At 42.6% G+C, this 20957-nt stretch overlaps 1 protein-coding gene across 2 annotated transcripts in view; it reads right to left on the bottom strand.

Moving 5' to 3' along the window:
- The window catches only part of LOC111960436 (nidogen-1), a 58432-nt gene extending 42834 nt beyond the window's left edge, over nucleotides 1–15598 (bottom strand). The window contains exons 1-4 of one of the 2 annotated variants that reach the window (XM_023982486.2): nucleotides 15252–15598; nucleotides 2404–2706; nucleotides 1753–1985; nucleotides 439–980 (exon numbers count right to left, since the gene is read on the bottom strand). In XM_023982486.2, the coding sequence (XP_023838254.1) occupies nucleotides 439–980; nucleotides 1753–1985; nucleotides 2404–2706; nucleotides 15252–15455 (1282 nt within the window). In that variant the 5' untranslated portion in view covers nucleotides 15456–15598. The remainder of the gene's footprint in view (nucleotides 1–438; nucleotides 981–1752; nucleotides 1986–2403; nucleotides 2707–15251) is intronic. The other variant, XM_023982473.2, reaches the window with a different exon arrangement.
- Between the last annotated feature and the right edge of the window lie 5359 nt (nucleotides 15599–20957).

The raw sequence follows: 20957 nt of genomic DNA, 5'->3' as shown, positions 1-20957 counted from the left end.
ATTTAATGCGTCGCTCAGAATGCTCTGCCTCCAGAGCTTACTCAGGCAAAACCGAGATTAGCTTTAAAAAACTAACAAAAAATGTATCACAGTACCTCTCCTCTTTCTAAACATCTAATTTAACTGTACTGTCGGAATATGAATAGTGTGTAAATAGTATTTTTGTTGTCTCTTGGTGTCTTTCCTATATATAACTTAGCTGTTTACATTTTTCRAATTTAATGTAATATCTTATGTTGTTCTTGTCTATAACTGTTCGGTACTTTGTCATGTATTTGTATGTTTTATGTGGACCCCAGGAAGCGTAGCTGCTGCATGTGCATTAGCTAATGGGAATCCTAATAAACTAAACTAAACCAATGTTTATGTCATGGCAGTCTTGACTAGGATTCTATTTCAGACACAGATTCAATTGTTGTCGTTTCTTTCATGGCTTACCATCAACATCAAGGGCATCATCTTCATCCACGACCACCACCTGTGGGGTTTGAGGCTGGTAGTGGGGTGGCTGCAGCTGGGCCGGCTGGACCGGCTCAGGGTATCTGGTCTGGACCGTCTCAGGGTATCTGGTCTGGACCGGCTCAGGGTACCTGGTCTGGACCGGCTCAGGGTAGCTGGTCTGGACCGGCTCAGGATAGATGGTCTGGACCGGCTCAGGGTAGCTGGTCTGGACTGGCTCAGGGTACCTGGGCTGGGGCGGCTCAGGGGCAACAGGGTATCTGGGCTGGTACTGGACCGGGTGGACAGTTGGGGGCAGCTCTGGCTCAGGTGTCTCCTCTTCCTCCTCGTAGGGAGGGAATTCAATCTCCTGTTGTTCTCCAGTGTTTCTGGGTGGAAACTCTGGCACGGGCTCCACCTGCCCAACTGCCACGCCCTCCTCCGGGGACAGGTTGGTGACCTGGCCTGGGGTGATGGAGGAGAAGAATGGAGAGGTGCCGATCTCGTACACCCACACACCACGCCTGCCTGAGTTGGTCTCCCTAGCGGAAGACAGAATGGATCATTATGAGACCTACCTCTATGAAGAAGCTTTATGCATATGTCAGGTTATTGAAATCATTACATAATTACCATAATGCAATGTAACTATGCAAATACCAGGTCAAAACATAATGACACGGCCTCCCGGGTGGTGCAGTGGTCTAGGGCACTGCATCGCAGCGCTAGCTGCGCCACCAGAGTCTCTGGGTTCGCGCCCAGGCTCTGTCGCAGCCGGCCGCGACCGGGAAGTCCGTGGGGCGACGCACAATTGGCCTAGCGTCGTCCGGGTTAGGGAGGGTTTGGCCGGTAGGGATATCCGTGTCTCATCGCGCTCCAGCAACTCCTGTGGCGGGCCGGGCGCAGTGCGCGCTAACCAAGGGGGCCAGGTGCACGGTGCTTCCTCCGACACATTGGTGCGGCTGGCTTCCGGGTTGTTAAGAAGCAGTGCGGCTTGGTTGGGTTGTGCTTCGGAGGACGCATGGCTTTCGACCTTCGTCTCTCCCGAGCCCGTACGGGAGTTGTAGCGATGAGACAAGATAGTAATTACTAGCGATTGGATACCACGAAAAATCGGGAGAAAAGGGGGTAAAAAAATAATAATTAAACTAAAAAAAATAWAAATATTTAAACATAATGACAGAAACCTAACCAAGTTTTCTATGAATAACACTTACTAAGCCTATGTAAAGTTCTTGGAGCATCTGGAAGCGCACTATAGAAATCCAATCAATCAATCATCCAATCAACCCATCCACCAACCAATCAACTTACTCGGAGAGCTGTCTGACGGACGCCTCGTCATCGGTGGCGATGCGGTAGTAGGGCCCCTGGCTGCTGCTCCAGCTGAACCAGGGCTGGACCAGGCCCTGGCTGAAACCGGCGTGAACTGGTTCGCTCTGGCCCGCCACAGGCGTGGAGATGTACTGCAGCCCCTCCCTGGGGTAGAACAAGATGGCGTAGGAGGCGGACGCCATGGACGCCACCACCAGCTGGAAGGTGTTTCTCTAYATGATAGAAAGAAAAGATAGAAGAGGGAAACTGAGTCCTAGCACCCTATTACTTCTTTAGTGCACTACCTTTGAGTCTGGCTTGGTAGAGTGAATTAAATATGTAACAAAAAAATCTATGTAGCCCACCACAAAAACTGCAAACAGGTAACACAGTTGGAAGGACTATGTGACCATGAGTAATATCACTCTAACTATACTGTACCTGCAACTACATTGTACAATGTATGGGTTTTAGGCAACTTCATATTAGGTGGATAGAAAAGATGGTGTCAAATTATAATTTCAAATGCWATCCATATCAACGTTGCATTAAAACAAGTTTATCAACAATTCAATATATCCAATGACATATTTTAAAATACATAAAATGAATATGACCCTATCTAGGCCAATCTATGAGGGTCCTCCTTACCTTTCTGTCCAGCCCATCTCCTCGGCCAGGCGAGCCGTGCGCCGCCACGTTCTCCCATGTGATGATTAAGGCGTGGGTGGGCTTGATCTCGTCGTCCTGAGGGAATGCCTGGCTGATGTGGTCAGTGGTCCGGAGAAGCACGGAGGGCCTGCTGTCCTGCCGGTAGTACACCTTCCCCACTCCGTCGCTGTTGTCCAGATCTCCGAGGAAAGCCGCTATCATTCCGAAGCTGGCAGGCATCTTTCCCAGGTACTCAGACTCCACCTTAGGTTCTTCTACTGCCAGAAAGCCATTGGTGTTGATCTGGGATTGGATTATCGCAGATGTGTTATCATCAGCAAAGACATGAATGATCGTTTTTCTGCAGAATTTTCTGCAACYTCAAGATTTTCTCATAACGCCAAAGTTAAATATAGCCTACAGTTCAAATAGGTTTTTGGATAATGATGTTTTTGAACCACAGTGTGGTAGAAGTCGCAATTGTCAATGTCCATGATACAATCGGAGATCCTGTCACTTTTTACCCCAAAACTGCTGGGAATGACCGGCTGTGGGGTTCAGAAAGTAAATTTTATCATGATGACTTCAACTAGAATTTAAATCTTAGGAATTTTGACAATGGTAAGCGATTGTAGCTATGAAAACATGTTCAAGTGAACCCTCTCCTGCTGCAAACTCGGTTAAGTAAATATCCGGTTTTCCAGCACGGTCAGGGTCCTCGTGAAAATAGTTGCCCAGTGAATCATAACATGCCATGACCCTTCCTTCACATTAGTTAAGGCTTCCTCCCCTCCCCCCCAGGGAACATGCGGTATCTGTCTCCCCCTATTGTGAAAGATKTCTGAGGTTCCCCCTACTGATCTAGGAGCAGTTCAACCTGGACAAGGCCTGACTGCTTTATTTATACACTACATGACCAAATGTGTGGACATCTGCTTGTCAAACATCTCATTTCAAAATCATAGGCATTAATATTGAGTTGGTCCCCCCTTTGCTGCTATAACAACCTCCACTCTTCTAGGAAGGCTTTATACTAGATGTTGGAACATTGCTGCAGTTTCCAATCAGTCACAAGAGCATTAGTGAGGTCGGGTACTGATATTGGGCGATTAGGCCGGGCTCACAGTCGGCGTTCCAATTCATCCCAAAGGTGTTCGATGGGGTTGAGGTCAATGCTCGTTGCAGCCCAGTCAAGTTCTTCCACACCGATCTCGACAAACCATTTCTGTATGGACCTCGCTTTGTGCACGAGGGCATTGTCATGCTGAAACAGGAAAGGGCCTTCCCCAAACTATTGCCACAAAGTTGTAAGCACAGAATCATTTAGAATGTCATTGTATGCTGTAGCGTTAAGATTTCCCTTCACTGGAACTAAGGGGCCTAGCCCGATCCATGAAAAACATCCCCAGACCATCATTCCTCCTCCACCAAACTTTACATTTTGGTGCATTCGGKCAGGTAACRTTCTCCTGGCATCCACCAAACCCAGATTCGTCCGTCAGACTGCCAGATGGTGATGTGTGATTAATTACTGCAGAGAATGCGTTTCCACTGCTCCAGAGACCAATGGCAGCGAGCTGTACACCACTCCAGCCAATGCTTGGCATTGCGCATGGTGATCTTAGGCTTGTGTGTGGCTGCTCGGCCATGGAAACCCATTTCATGAAGTGACTAACTAACAGTTCTTGTGCTAACGTTGCTTCCAGAGGCAGTTTGGAACTTGGTAGTGAGTGTTGCAACCGAAGACAGTCGATTTTACGTGCTGCATCACTCGACGGTCCCGTTCTGTGAACTTATGTGGCCTATCACTTCACGGCTGAGCCCTTGTTGCTCCTAGACATTTCCACTCCACAATAACAGCACTTACAGTTGACCGGGGCAGCTCTGGCAGAAATTTGACAAACTGACTTGTTGGAAAGTTGGCATCCTATGATGGTGCCACGTTGAAAGTCACTGAGCTCTTCAGTAAGACCATTCTATTGCCGATGTTTGTCTATGGCAGTGGTTCTCAACCCTGGTCCTGGGGACCCAAAGGGGTGCACATTTGTATTTTTGCTTTAGCACTACAAGCCTGATTCAAATCATAAAAGCCTCATGATGAGTTGATCATTTGAATCAGCTGTGTAGTGTTAGGGCAAAAACAAAAATGTCCCCAGGACCAGGATTGAGATCCAGTGGTCTATGGAGATTGCATGGCTCTGTGCTCGATTGTATACACCCTTTAGCAACAGGTGTGGCTGAAATAGCCGAATCCACTAATTTGAAGGGTTTTCCACATACTTTTGTATATACAATGCTTTCGGAAAGTATTCAGAGCCCTTCCGTTTTTCCACATTTTGATCAAAATCAAATTCAATTTTATTTGTCAAATGCACCAAATACAACAGGTGTAGACGTCACAGTGAAATGCTTACTTACATGCCCTTAACCAACAATGCAGTTTTAAGAAAAATACCAAAAGAAAAATAAGAAATAAAAGTAACCAATACGTTACAACCCTTATTCTAAAATTGATTGACAAAAAAATCCTCATCAATCTACAAACAAAACCCCATAATGACAAAGCAAAAACTGATTTTTAGATATTTTTTCAAATGTATAAAAAATTTAAAACAGAAATACCTTATTTACAAAAGTATTTAGACCCTTTGCTATGAGACTCGAAATTGAGCTCAGGTGCATCCTGTTTTCCTTGATCAACCTTGAGATGTTTCTACAACTTGATTGGTCCCACAGTTGACAATGCATGTCAGAGCAAAAACCAAGCCATGAGGTTGAAGGAAATGTCCGTAGAGCTCCGAGACAGGGTTGTGGGGAGGCACAGATCTGGGTAAGGGTATAAAAAATGTATGCAGCATTGAAAGTCCCCAAGCACACAGTGGCCTCCATCATTCTTAAATGGAAGAAGTTTGGAACTACCAAGACTCTACTTAGAGCTGGCCACCCGGCCAAACTGAGCCATCGGGGGAGAAGAGCCTTGGTCAGGGAGGCGACCAAGATCCCGATGGTCACTCTGACAGAGCTCCAGAGTTCCTCTGTGGAGGTGGGAGAACCTTCCAGAAGGACAACCATCTCTGCAGCACTCCACCAATCAGGCCTGTATGGTAGTGGCCAGACGGAAGCCACTCCTCAGTAAAAGGCACATGACAGCCCGCTTGGAGCTTGCTAAAAGGCACCTAAAGGACTCTCAGACCATGAGAAACAAGATTCTCTGATCTGATGAAACCAAGATTGAACTCTTTGGCCTGAATGCCAAATGTCAAGTCTGGAGGATGTTTTTCAATGGCAGGGACTGGGAGACTAATCAGGATCGAGGGAAATATTAACAGAGAAAAGTACAGAGAGATCCTTGATGAAAACCTGCTCCAGAGCGCTCAGGACCTCAGACTGTAGCGAAGGTTCACCTTTCAACAGTACAACAACCCTAAGCACACAGCCAAGACAATGCAGGAGGGGCTTCGGGACAAGTCTCTGAATGTCTTTGAGTGGCCCAACCAGAGCACGGACTTGAACCCGATCAAACATCTCTGGAGAGACCTGAAAATAGATGTGCAGCGATGCTCCCCATCCAACCTGACAGAGCCCCAAATACAGGTGCGCCAAGCTTGTAGCAACATACCCAAGAAGACTCGAGGCTGTAGTTGCTGCCAAAGGTGCTTCAACAAAGTACMGAGTAAAGAGTCTGAATACTTAAGTAAATGTGATATTTCCATTGTTGTTTTTTTTATGAATTTGCAAAAATGTCTAAAAACCTGTTTTTGCTTTGTCATTATGACATACTTTTTATAAATTGATGAGGGGAAGAAAAACAATTCAATTCMTTTTAGAATAAGGCTGTAAACGTAACAAAATGTGGAAAAAGTCAAGGGGTCTGAATACTTTCCGAATGCATTGTAGTGTAGTCAAATCATAATAAACAACAGAGAAGAAAAACTGGTCTAAGGCCAGTGCTTGGGAATTTCCTCCTATACTGTGAAATATGGATATGAGTCGTTGACCTATATTGTATTGTGATACACTGAGTATACCGAACATTAGGAAGACCTTTTTACTATTGATTTGCACTGCAAAAACACTACAATAAATACTGTASTATTTATTGTCGTATACTGTAGTATTTACAGTTAACTATAGTACAATTTTTTTTTAATATACTATAGTAATTCATGTAGTGTTCTTGCGGACTGTRCTATACTGTAGTATTTACTGTAGTGATTTTACAGACTGTAGTATTTACTGTTGTGTTTTTGCGTAAATTACTGTAGTACAGTGTCTTCAGAAAATATTCACACMCCTTGACTTTTTACAGTTGTGTTACAGCCTGTATTTAAAATAGATTTTGTGTCACTGGCCTACACACAATACTTCATAATGTCAACGTGGAATCATGTTTTAATCGATTTTTACAAATKAATTTAAAATGAAACCTGAAATGTCTTGAGTCAATAAGTATTCAACCCCTTTATTATTGCAAACATAAATACGTTCAGGAGTAAAAATGAGCTTAACAAGTCACATAATAAGTTGCATGGACTCACTGTGTAAAATAATAGTGTTTAACATGATTTTTGAATGACTACCTCATCTCTGTACCCCACACATACAATTATCTAGTGGAGAAATACTAAAAGAGCACAATTCCCATAACCTGTAGGTAAGACTGGGGTCTGAATGGATAGTTCAGAGCTTCTGCTCTTTTCAATAACCTGTAGGGAACACAATATATGGTCTATACTTTATACTAGCTACCAGCCAACAAAGCCATAAGCCTCGGGTGCCTTTGCTACAACGGAAGAAGCAATGGGACGCAAATCACATCTGACAAGTCTCGTGTATTTAAATCAACTGTGTTTAGCCTAAAGAAAAATAGCTCAAATAGAATTTGAAATCTTTCAAATAGTTTAGCTGTGCTTGACTGAACTTGCCTGGCACAATGGACCTAATTGATAAGTCTCAAAAGTGCACCTGGCGGGTGCAAGCAAACACACATAGTTCTTGACAGACTTAGAATATTTGAGCCTAGGTCTAGCTGGAATTACTTGTGAATTTAGCTTGCTCTCTTTAGAGAGAGAGTGGAACTACCTGGAGAAAACGGCGGATAACAACTACTTACGGCACAAGGAGAAATAGCGGAACTAAACAAATGTTAAGTCCATTCTCCCATCCGGTTGAATGAATTTGAAAAGCCGGAGGGATTTAGCTGGCTAAACTATTTGAAGGATTTCAGATAATATTTGAAATATTTGTCTTTAGGCTAAACACCGTTGATTTAAATACATGAGACTTGTATCCACACATGACCGTAAGTCGCTTTGGAATAAATACCATATATTATTATTATTATCTGGCGATAGCCTTTGGCTTGGACCAAAGGAGAATCTAGACTACAGTACTACATCTGTTTCAGGCTCTCAGGCTCAGCCCTTGGCTCTCGTCTCTAAACGACACTTCATCCAAAGGAACGCATGAATGACAAAAGCATCTGGGTGAATAGCTGCCCTCACAGCAGGTATTTGACTTGAAGAAAATGCCTGTAGTGCAGGAGTCGCTTGGCTGCAATGTGACAAGAATTTGGCTTAAAGGCCTCCAGGGGTTGAAAAGACAGGAAGCCCTTCTCTTTGTTTCGGTTATGGTCTTGGACATCAAACTAAAGCYGACCGTAGGCATTACCAATATCACTTTAGGAGACCCTTTCCATGTACCCAAATTAAGCCACTCCTGGATTTTGAAAGCCTGCTCAATAGAGAATCTGACATTCTCCCCTGAGTAGGCTTTCAGAATCCAGAAGTGGGCTTAATCTGGATACGTGGGCTTAGAAAATGACTTTTTAGTCCAGGAATATAGGTTTACTCTGGGTCTGGAAGAGCGCACCCAAGAGAAAACTGTGAAGTTCAAGGCTGTAAAGTTATGCAAAGAACGCTGTAAAGGCTCTAAAGCTCTCCTGAGAGGCACGAACAGGAACAGCATCTTGGTTACATCATACAGACACTTGGGATCATAATTATCAGTTGAGGGGAAAGACAAGCAGAGAGAGAGACAGAGAGAGAAGATGAACCAACTACTTGTTTTCTTAGAAAGAGAGAGAGATATATATAGAGGAGGAAGTGAGAAGACAAACCAACTACTTGTTTTCTTAGACAGAAAGAGAGATTATATAGAGAGAGAGAGAGAGAGAGAGAGAGAGAGAGAGAGAGAGAGAGAGAGAGAACGAACCAAGCAGTCTTGCCTCCTGTCCAGCTTTACAGATGTGTTAGTCTAATAATGGCATTGTTCGTGGATAAATCCTTAAGATTCCCACTGAAAAATTACTACCTGGGTCATTCCATGAATAGAGTGCCTTTAGCGTACATTTGATATTTTAAGTAGAAATTGTGCACCAATATTGCATTTTAAAAGCCTGATATATTAAATAAGGCGCACTTAAATATGCACTGAGTGTACAAAACATTAAGAACACCTCCTCTTTCCATGACATAGACTGACCAGGTGGATCCAGGTGAAGGCTATGATCCCTTATTGATGTCACTTGTTAAATCCACTTAAATCAGTGTAGGTAAAGGTGAGGAGACAGGTTAAAGCCTTGAGACAATTAAGACATGGATTGTGTATGTGTGCCATTCAGAGGGGTATGGTAGTAGATGCCAGGTGCACTGGTTTGTGTCAAGGAYYGCAACGCTGCTGGATTTTTCACGCTCAACAGTTTCCCGTGTGTATCAAGAATGGTCCACCACCCGAAGGACATCCAGCCAACTTGACACAACTGTGAGAATCATTGGAGTCAACATGRGCCAGCATCCCTGTGGAACGCTTACGACACCTTATAGAGTCCATGCCCTGACKAATTGAGGCTGTCCTGAGGGCAAAAAAGGGGGGTGCAACTCAATATTAGGAAAGTGTCAAAATCWAATTTTATTGGTCACATTCACATGGTCAGCAAATGTTATTGCTAGTGTAGCGAAATGCTTGCCATTATATAGTTAGTCAGAAGTTCACTGAGTTAGAGAATCAACATTGACCATCTCAATGCACTATAACACCCAGAATATAACAAGTCGAAAAAAACACCAAAATATTAGTTTTTCTTCCTGAACAAACACACTAATGGACAAACACACTCTTCTCCCACTCCTACAGAGCACTGAACAAATTAAACTCCCCAACCCCCCACTCACACATACATATCCACCCTCTACCCCTCTGCCAACATCTAAACATTCCCTCCTGGAAGGTGTAGTGTGTTGTGTGTGTTGGTGTGTGTGGTGTGTGTGTGTGTGTGTGTGTGTGTGTGTGTGTGTGTGTGTGTGTGTGTGTGTGTGTGTGTGTGTGTGTGTGTGTGTGTGTGTGTGTGTGTGGTGTGTGTGTGGTGTGGTCGGGGGCAATTTCAAAGACAGCTGCTGGACAGCTGGAAAGGCACTGACTAGAGCAACACGCCTCGACCTGTGCATCAGAGGAGGGAGAGAGGGAAGAGGGAAGAAACCGGGGGAGCGAAGGATGGAGGGAGGGGTAGCTCTCGGCATTTGCTGAAGCTCGACAGACTGCGATTGAGAGTGAAGGGGAAATCCCAAATGCACAAGGGGGTGTGGGAGCAGTTTGGGGAGGAAAGCAGACCTTAGAGGTCGTTGCGGAATCTTACAGATGACACGCAACAGACCGCGATGGTGATGTGCAAGCAGGAAACGCCACTCTGATTTATCTTAAACAAACTCACACCAGTGCCATACAACATTTGCAAAAGATATTCATCTTCCGTTTGCTGTCACGCATTGAAACATTCTGGGCTTTTTGTGGGGGGGGGGGGGGGGGGGGTGTTAGAAGGAAATGAGATCAAAACAGAAAAAAATGATTCCATTGCGTCAACAAAATAATAATATATACACTGCCGTTCACTTAGAAATGTCCTTTGTTTTTTTTAAAGCACATATTTTGTCCATTTAAAATAACATCAAATTGATCACACCTAGTCATTCAAGGGTTTTCTTTATTTTTACTATTTTCTACATTGTAGAACAATAGTGAAGACATCAAAACTTTTAAATAACACATATGGAATCATGTAGTAACCAAAAAGTGTTAAACAAATCAAAATATATTTATATTTGAGATTCTTCAAAGTAGCCACCCTTTGTCTTGATGACAGCTTTGCACACTCTTTGCATTCCTCATCCAGCTTTTTTCTCCGTACATCCAGGGATGAGCCAGTCACATTTCATATGCAATGTAGGCTATGGGATGGTAGCTAGCTAAGTGCATAGACGCAATGCATACACCACTAAATACTTCCTCCAAGCTAGCTAACCACTGAAGCTAGTATTGCATTATAATAAATCACAATGTATTAGCTAGTTTCCATGAAACAGCTGCCTGTGTTAGCTGCCAAGTTAGTGCAGTGCACTGGAAAACTCCAGGGCTGGATGGCATACCAGTGGAAGTATACAAAACTTTTTTTGATATACTCAGAGGATCTTTATAGCATGGTTTTAACCACTCCTATATAAATGGTAGATTATCAGACACGCAACAAGAAGGTCTGATATCATTATTACTGAAACAAGACCCAAGTGGTATATATAGAGATCCAGTCCATTTAAAAAATTGGAGACCTCTTACACTTCAGTGTTGTGATGCAAAAATTCTAGCAAAATGCTTCGCAAAATGCTTGGCGCATAGAATTTTAAAAATGTATTAGATATTATTCATCCTAATCAGACAGGTTTTTTTACATCGTCGATACATTGGCGATAATATAAGACAAGTACTGGAAACAATAGAATACTATGAAATATCGGGGACACCAGGCCTGGTTTTCATAGCTGATTTTGAAAAGGCTTTTGATAAAGTTTGACTGGAGTTTATATACAAATGCCCTCTCTTATAAAATGGGTTAAAGTTATGTATAGTAACCCTAGGTATTAAATAATAAATAATGGCTACATCTCAGAAAGTGTTAAACTATCTAGATGAGCAAAACAAGGTTGTCCACCATCGGCATATCTATTTATTATTGCCATCGAAATGTTAGCTGTTAAAATTAGATAAAACAATAATATTAAGGGATTAGAAATCCGTGGCTTAAAAACGAAGGTGTCAATGTACGCTGATGATTCATGTTTTCTTTTAAAACCACAATTAGAATCTCTCCACGGCCTCATAGAGGAACTAGATACTTTTGCTATCCTCTCTGGATTAAAACCAAATTATGATAATTAATTAATATAATTAATATATTACGTATTGGATCACTAAAAAATGAAAATKTTACATTACCATGTAGTTKACCAATTAAATGGTCTGACAGAGATGTGGACATACTTGGTATACAAATCCCAAAAGAATGAAATGATCTCACTCCAATAMATTTTTATAGAAAGTTAGCAAAAATAGATAAGATCTTGCAACCATGGAAAGGAAAATACCTGTCTATTTGTGGAAAAATCACCCTGATTAACTCTTTAGTCATATCACAGTTTACCTACAGTATTTGCTTATGGTTTTGCCTACACCTAGTGACCTGCTTTTTAAAATTATATGAACAAAATATATTCAATTTTATTTGGAACGGCAAGCCAGAGAAAATTAAAAGGGCCTATTTATATAACGAATATGAATTCGGAGGGCAGAAATTATTAAATATTAAAGCATTAGACATCTTACTACAGGTATCAGTCATACAAAAGGTATACTTAAATCAAAACTGGTTCTCTAGTAAACTGGTAGGAATGTCTCATCCTATGTTCAAGAATGGCCTTTTCCCTTTATTCAGATTACACATGCTCACTTTCGGTTGTTTGAAAGGAAATAATCTCCAAAATRTCCTTAGAAAGCCTTAGAAAGTTGGTTGCAATTTCAGTTTAATCCACCTGAAAAGACAGAACAAATAATACAACAAATATTGTGGTTAAACTCAAATATACTAATTGATAAAAAATAACATTTTTTTCGAAGAAATTTTTAAAATACGTATAATTTTAGTGAATGGTATCATAAATAGGACTGGTGGAGTTATGTCACACATGCAGCTAACACAGACATATGGAAATGTCTGCTCTAGCCAAAATTACAACCAATTAATTGCAGCATTACCACAAAAATGGAAGAGGCAAGTAGAAGGGGAAAAAAGTAAGGAACTTGTATGTCGGCCCTGTATTAAAGAACATAAAAGGTTAAAGAAAAGTGTGATAAATAAAAACATATACCAATTTCATTTAAGAAACMAAAAACTGACAGCTATGCCATATAAATTGCAAAATAGTTGGGAAGAGATTTTCGATGTACCCATTCCATGGCACATTGTTTATGAATTGATACGCAAAACAATGCCGGATTCAAAACTTTGAATTTTTCTATTTAAATTATTATACAAAATTCTTGCAACCAATAGAATGTTATATATATGGGGGATACAATCTTCCCAGCTCTGCAGATTTTGCTGTGAGGAAGTAGAGTCATTAGATCATTTATTTTGGTATTGTCCATATGTAGCTCGTTTTTGGTCACAGGTCCAGGAATGGCTGAAGAATTGCAACATTTGCCTAGAACTAACGCTGCAGATAGCAATACTGGGTGATTTGAAAAGCCATAGTCAATCAATCAATAATATAATAATTATTTTAGCAAAAATGTTTATTTTTAATTTACAATCTGTAGAAGCTATGAGAATAGAAAGGTTCAGTACTTTTGTGAAACATCACAGCACAGTTGAAAAAATATATGGCAAATAGAAATCCAAAATGGATGATGTTGAGAGATAGATGGGAGGGGTTGAATGGAGCTGAAGGCTGGGACTAATAACAAGATAACCAATGTAAAACATACGGGGTCTGTAAAATGTATATAGGTTCAGAAATTTTGTGAAATAGCACAGTTACAAATATAAATCAAATGGGATGGACATCAGAAATAGAGGAAGGACTAAAAACAAACAAAATATAACTATTGTAAAATAGATTGTGTCTGTAAAATGTGTATAAGATGTATAAACTGAAGGTAGAAGCCTAAGTGTTTATTAATTTACTCCAATTGGGGGAAGGGTGGTAGGGTTTGCGTTGAATAATAAAGGTATATTCTTAAAAAAGTATGTATATCTATATAGGTATGTGTATGTATATATGTATGCATACGTGTATGTATATGGATATATAGTTTTACCCCAAAAATATATGTGGGATTGGAAATTATGCAGATAATTACATTGATGGAAGCAACAATCTTTCCGCAATATTAAGCTGACCCACCTGTTTAAAAAAAAAAGTTAGTGCAGTGTCCTTAGCTAGCTAGCTATGTTGTACTAGCTAGCGTATATGCTAATGTTATCTAGCTAGCTAAACATTTTGCTATGGGCTGGCACTGGCAGTATGCGATTATGGAGAGTGAATTAAATAGTTTCTTCGTCATCTTRCCAGGTACTGTAGTTATCTAGCAACATTAGCGCAGATACAGCAGCTTCAAATATAGGCCATAAGCAATACACATGGATATGCATTGCCAAGCAACGCTACTGCCACCTTCTGGTTTGGAGTATTTTAACAAGGCTGTGTGGCTGACACCTTCCAAGGTCTTTGCTGTGTGAACACAAAAGAGATTGACTACCGACACTGTTCAGAGGTGCTAAGTACAGTCGGCAGACAAACGTTTGACAATCATACCGGTGTGTCTGAGCTTTAAGGTCACTCTGTTTAAGGACTCTTGGAAGATTAGTCCAAATGGGGACTAAAAGAGATCCAAATAAAATCAAAAATCTAAATCTGTAGCCTCTTTGGAGATAAATCACACAATAGTCCTGCTGTGTGGGGACCTCATCAGTTCTCTGTGCCGTCTCTGTCTTTTGATCCGACAAAAGGCGGGTCACGTCACAGACAAAGCTTTCTAATGGGGCATAGGGTGAGTTTACCTGGACCTTCTGGGTTTAATGTTTTGTCAATCTTCAACAATGGGGCTCAGTGCTTTTTAATGAACAGACTAGTCATTGTTTGGGTTAATTAACCCTTACACTGCACTGTCTGGGGTCCATAGCTAAAGGGGGAATTCATTTATAATGCAGTAGATACATCATACAAGGATGTAGGAGAGAGAGAGAGAGCTTGGAACTTCTGTGAGTGTAATGTTTACTGTTCATTTTTATTGTTTATTGCACTTTTGTTTATTATCTACTTCACTTGCTTTGGCAATGTTAACATATGTTTCCCATGCCAATAAAGCCCTTGAATTGAATTGAGAGAGCGAGAGCGAGAGCGAGAGCGAGAGCGAGAGAGAGAGAGAGAGAGAGATGGACATTTGGGGATGACAGGGGTGACAATTGCCAATGTGACATTTTGGGCAACTTTCAGGCGCTTGGGAAGATCTGAACCATTCTAAACTAAAGACATGTGTGGATCAATGAATGTATCATTCTCTATCAACCATCACCACATGATTTGTTGGAATGTGATATTCTACAGTATAAGGAGGCACAAAGCCAAGCCATTGTTTATGAAGGTGGGCATTGATAGCCTTATCAGTCACATAATGAACTGACTGACATTCCAAACCCTCCCAGCAACATTCCACATGGCCTTTCATCCCCCCAATTCATGGGATTTGAGCAATTTATGCTAATGTGATTATCATCAAAGAGTACTTGTGAACAGATTTTGAATGATGTGAAATGTGGCACATGCATGAGATGGTAAACTAATTGAGAACATAGGATGTAACTGTTTTGCTAGCTATCTTTCATGGATAAAATAGCCTATCACAATGGATGCATAGGAAGGGGTTCTCTGTGCATGTTTGCCATTGATATATTTTGCAGCTATTCTCGCGTATAATTAAGCTGCTATTTTCGCATGTGCATAAAACCTAATTATACTCACATAAACAGTGTCATATGCGGCATCGAAGAAGAACATTGACTGGTTCAAAATAAGTGCTTGAGTTTGGTCGGTCCCCTGATCCAACAGTTGGTCTCCAGCTTGCTCTCCATATTCAAACATGTCGCGTTTGCTCAAACTGTTCACTGATAACGCAATGGCAAACAGAGTTGCCCATCCTAACCAAGCTCGTTGATGAAGATCCATGTTTAAATACGGCTATGCCCAGAACTTGTATTAGTTTTGACCTATATGCTTGGCTACCCAGTTCGCCAAAGCGGTTCCGATGCGGTGCACACCTCAGGGCGCACAATAACGGAATGAATCGGCGGTAGCAAAATACAATATAAAGGGAGGGTGGAGTTGGAGAAAGCAGAGAAATTTGCATGGGACACTCTTGCGCGGGGTTGCCTGCCTCACATGCAGCTTTCCACCGAGGTAAAGTCAGTTTCAGATTGGATATTCGACGGATATTCACGCTTTCAAACCTCAATAACCTTCAATCCACTTGAGCCACAGACTCCTAATAAGTGTCATGATGTTGGAAAMATTGCGCACAACAATGCACATGTCTTATTTTCAAGATTTGGACATTAATTTGCTTTCCAAAGCGAATAAACATATGGAAATGTGAGCGGCATTTTGTATTCCTAGTTGAATTAGTTAGGGAGCGTAAACAAAGTACACGCTTTTTTTACAATCAAATTTCCATAGCTCCTTGATCATATGACCTACTGACATCTAACAAGGTTCAGAATGTACAATCAGTAGGCCTACACATTGCACACCCTTTAGTTTGTCCATTTTCATCTCACGCAAATTGACATTAATTTTCAATGTTTATCAATGTTTCTAATTTCAATAGCTCCTTGGTCATGTGACCTATTGACCTCAAACAAGGTTCAGAATGTCCGCTGGCTACCGTTCTATATTGCACACCCTTTAGTTTGTCCATTTTCATCTCACACGATTTTACATWAATTTTGTTAACTTTAGCATTTCAATAGYTCCTTGGTCATGTGACCTACTGACCTCAAACAAGGTTCAGAATGTACAATCAGTGGGCCTGCACATTGCACATCCTTTAATTTGTACATTTTCATCCCAAACAATTTTACATTCATTTTGTAATCTTTAGAATTTCAATAGCTCCTTGGTCATGTGACCTACTGACCTCTAACAAGGTTCAGACTGTGTAATTAGTGGGACTACACATTGCACACCCTACACATTGCACACCTCATGTGACCTACTGACCTCAAATTACTTTCAGAATGTCCACGGACTAGCAGAGACRGGCGCCGCGAGGCGTCCAGTGCGGAAAAGCGACCGATCCCGGAGAAGCTGGTGGGAGCCCCATGGAGAGTTCTCTTTTCTTTGTGAAGGGCAGGGCGCCCTGGAATGGGTTCACCCCGAGAGAGGGGCCCAAGCCCTGGAAAGCGTTGTGGTTCCGGCAGTGTCCGGTGAGCCATCGCTGGCCCTTGAAAATCCWGGGGGAAAGGGTGTAAAATCTCAAGCTGAGCCATACCCATATCTGCAACAGGTCTCCAAGGTGAACAGCCTCTGGCATGTTATAACAATGTAGGTAAGGACTCTACTCAGCAAATTATATGTAGTCTATCACAGTGCCATCTGTTTTTTCACCAAAGCCCCATACACCACCCACCACTGCGACCTGTATGCTCTCRWTGGCTGGCCCTCACTTCATATTCATCGCCAAACCCACTGGCTCCAGGTCATCTATAAGTCTTTGCTAGGTAAAGCCCGCCTTATCTCAGCTCACTGGTCACCATAGCAGCACCCATCCGTAGCACGCGCTCCAGCAGGTATATTTCACTGGTCACCCCCAAAGTCAATTCCTCCTTTGGCCGCCTTTCCTTCCATTTCTCTGCTGCCAATGACTGGAACGAACTGCAAAAATCACTGAAGCTGGAGACTCATATCTCCCTCATTAACTTTAAGCACCAGCTGTCAGAGGTGCTCAAAGATCACTGCACCTGTACATAGCCCATCTGTAAATAGYCCATCCAACTACCTCATCCCCATACTGTTATATATTTATTTATTTTGCTTCTTTGCACCCCAGTATCTCTACTTGCACATTCATCTTCTGCACATCTATCACTCCAGTGTTTAATTGCTATATTGTAATTATTTCGCCACTATGGCCTATTTATTGCCTTTCCTCCCTTATCCCACCTCATTTGCACACACTCTTTATAGACTTTTTCTATTGTATTATTGACTGTATGTTTGTTTATTACATGTGTAACTGTGTTGTTGTTTGTGTCGCACTGCTTTGCTTTATCTTGGCCAGGTCGCAGTTGTAAATGAGAACTTGTTCTCAACTAGCCTACCTGGTTAAATAAAGGTGAAATAAAATTWAAAATTWAAAAAGGGAAATTGCCAAGTCAGATCTGTAACTTCGGGATAAGGATTGGCTCTAAGGGCTGGGTCGGTCAGGCTGTGGTGCGAAGCGGGGCTTGAGCCGCAGCTGGGGGAGCAGTCGCTCCGTCGCCCTCCTCTYGCCACCGTTGGAAGTTCGTTATGCGCACCATCTCGCGGTCTCTCGTGTGTGGTCTCGCAAAGGGCAGCGTGCGGAGGTTTGTCAGGGTTGTGTCTGTCGGCGGGCCGGTGGGGGGTTGGTTCCGACGGTTGGCGTGGCAACTTTGGACACATGCTGGGCCCTTCTCGCGGATCTCCCCAGCTACGTTCGCTGGGGGGTCTCCGGCGGGTCGCCTTAACATTAGCTGACACTACCAGGCCTCAGGCTTGCCTGAGTGCGGGACACCACACATTGTAGGTGGGGAGGTCTCCTCAACGCTCACTACACTCRAGGCGGAGACTAAACCCATTGGCCCTGCAGTGATAGGGTATTGCATGTATCTGGCTCATGCCCTACGAAGTGGGGAGAGGTATCTCCAGCTTGTCTGGAGAGGGAGGCCTACATCTGATGTGGGTAGTACCATTGATTTGCTGTGGACCCCTAAAACGAACAGAAGAAGCATAGGTTCCCACTGGGCATGGATCACTGAATGTCAACTTGATGAAATTCAAAAGGAGCGTACCCACATGTAGTAATCCTGCTCAGTACGAGAGGAACCGCAGGTTCAGACATTTGGTGTATGTGCTTGACTGAGGAGCTAATGGTGCGAAGCTACCATCTGTGGGATTATGACTGAACGGCTCTAAGTCCAAATCCCCCCTAAACGTAATGATACCGTAGTGGCGCGGGTCTTCGGTTGGCCCGGGATAGCCTCTTTTGGCAGGTGAGTAGAGCCGATAGTGACGGGGTTGGAGTGCCACCCCTCTCCTGATGCGCACTGCATGTTTGTGGGGAACCCAGGCTGTGGAGATTGGAGTAGGGAAAAAAGTGGGTGGGTCACCAGGTGCACAGAGCCTGTTTCGGGTTACCAGGTGCGCGTGGTTCCTGACAGTCTTAGTAATTCCAGGGTGTAAGTTATACTCTAAGGCCAAGGGAGAAGGGTGTTGACTGGGTAGGGAGAGTAGGTRTGGAGGCCTGGAGGTCTGTAGTTCCAGGGAGTAAGCTATACACTCTCAGGCCCAGGGAGAGGGCAGGCAGGCGGGCAGGGAGTGTAGGCCTGGAGGCCAGAAGTCAGAGGTCACCAGGTCAATGGAGGGCTGCCTGGAGGTCAGGAAGGCCCCAGGGAGAAGGCCCAAGTRAATAGGTGTGTGAGTGACACTGTCCTTCGGGGGAGCAGAGSARGCAAATTMATGTAAAATCATGTGAGAAAATGGACAGACAAAAAGGTGTGCAATGTGTAGGCCCACTAAGTGTACATTCTGAACCTTGTTTGAGGTCAGTAGGTCACATGACCAAGGGGCTATTGAAATTCTAAAGTTTACWRAATTAATGTAAAAACGTGTGAGATGAAAATGGACAAACTAAAGGGTGTGCAATATAGAACGGTAGTCAGTGGACATTCTGAACCTTGTTTGAGTCCAGTAGGTCACATGACCAAGACTAGTAGTGTGTGCCACAGAGAGTATTTGACTCTAGCCACATAATTAGGAAAATTAGAAGATGGGAGAGAATTTCGGCAGGGAAGGACAGAAAATAAAAAATGCTTTCTGCTACTAAGATCAGTGAAATGTAGGCTAAACTGACAACTGAGTGAAGAGCAGAAATCTCAACTAGCAAGCAGGTCGCAGCAATGAAGAATTGAGTGTTCGTGCGGGGGGGGGATTCTGACAGGGGGTAGATTTTCGGCACAACACCTGTTACCGAAAGATTGCTGTTTCGAATCCCCTAGCCGACTAGGTGAAATATCTGTTGATGAACGCTTGAGCAAGGCACTTAACAAAGAGAGTCTGCTGAATATTCAAATGTAAACAACAACACTGTTGAGTAGAGCATCATGCCAATATATTTAACAGCTGAAAAGTGTTGCCTATGTTAACCTTCAACCGACATTTTGTTCCAAGTTAAGTAACAGATTGTAAACAATTGCAAAATAACTATATATAATATGTGTGCAACATAGAGTAGTGTTGCAATGGCAGGTCGCCGTTTTCTTTTTCCAAACCTGATGAACTAGTTAAGCAAATTAATATAAGGGAGAGAATAAAAATATAAAAGGTACTATAAACATACTGTAGTTGCCTTATTTTTAGTTATTGTCTTTCTTTTTAATTTGACACTGCAACCTGTTGACTTGTGTCTGAAATTGAATGTCAAAGAGCCTTTAACAATCCATTTGAATGGATGAGGATCATTTCATAATCTCTTTTTTTTGTGTGATATATTTGCTTTTTGATTTAAATGAAAGCTACATTTACCTGTTTTACACATGTAGTCACTACATTCAGAGGTAGTATTGTACCATCCTCTCTATTCCTATCAGGGCATGGGCAGTTTGACGTACAGTGCAGTCTATACTGACAGATGTTTACTTTAACTCAAATATAACTGGTGAATAAAAACACATCACTGACTAATTGTTTGCTAATTTAAAATATTTATTACAAAAATATTTATTTGTGTGTGTGTGTGCCAGGGTTGGAGTCAATTCCTTTTAATTTCTCTCAATTTAGGAAATAAACTGACTTTCCACTTCCCGTTCCAATACTTCTCAATGCCTTGCTTTAAGAAATTGTTTTAATGGAAACTGGGATTTCAGCTTACTTTCTGATTTGACTGAAWTGAAATGGAATTGACCCCAACCCTGATGTGTGCATATGAATGGGTGAATATCAGTGACTATGGTCCCTCGTCTTTCTTGCGATCTGGGGTCTCATCCTTCTTCACTCTGGCTATATGCTCTCTTGCGCCCCTTGCTGCCAAAMGCCTTATCTGACATACCAGCAGGCMTCTCGCTGCTGCTTCAGTCKAGGCCTCTTTGACTTTCTCAGTTCCTGATCGAGACTATCCCTCAGCCGCTTCCAGGAAAGGTACACAGACACCTGACAACTTTGGCACTGGCCTCCACATGCTGCACAGATTTAGCTCAGGGGGTGACAGTTGAGGTCTCTTGAGCTGGCTCACTTCCTGATTGACGGGATGACGATCCTTCAACCGCTCCCATGTCAGGGGGCAGCAAAGGTACCCAGACACATGACTGGCATTGGCACTGGCCTCCACATACTGCACAGCACTCTGGGACAGGTCTGGACACTGCAAGTGTAACGGGCGTTGTATGGCTCATCGACAATGGACACAGTACTGCTCTCGTTCACGGTTTATTCTGC

This window comes from Salvelinus sp. IW2-2015, linkage group LG1 (genome assembly GCF_002910315.2).
Source record: "Salvelinus sp. IW2-2015 linkage group LG1, ASM291031v2, whole genome shotgun sequence".
NCBI lineage: Eukaryota > Metazoa > Chordata > Actinopteri > Salmoniformes > Salmonidae > Salvelinus > Salvelinus sp. IW2-2015.
Note: the sequence above shows the minus strand (reverse complement) of the source record. Positions and strands in the feature narration are given on the sequence as shown.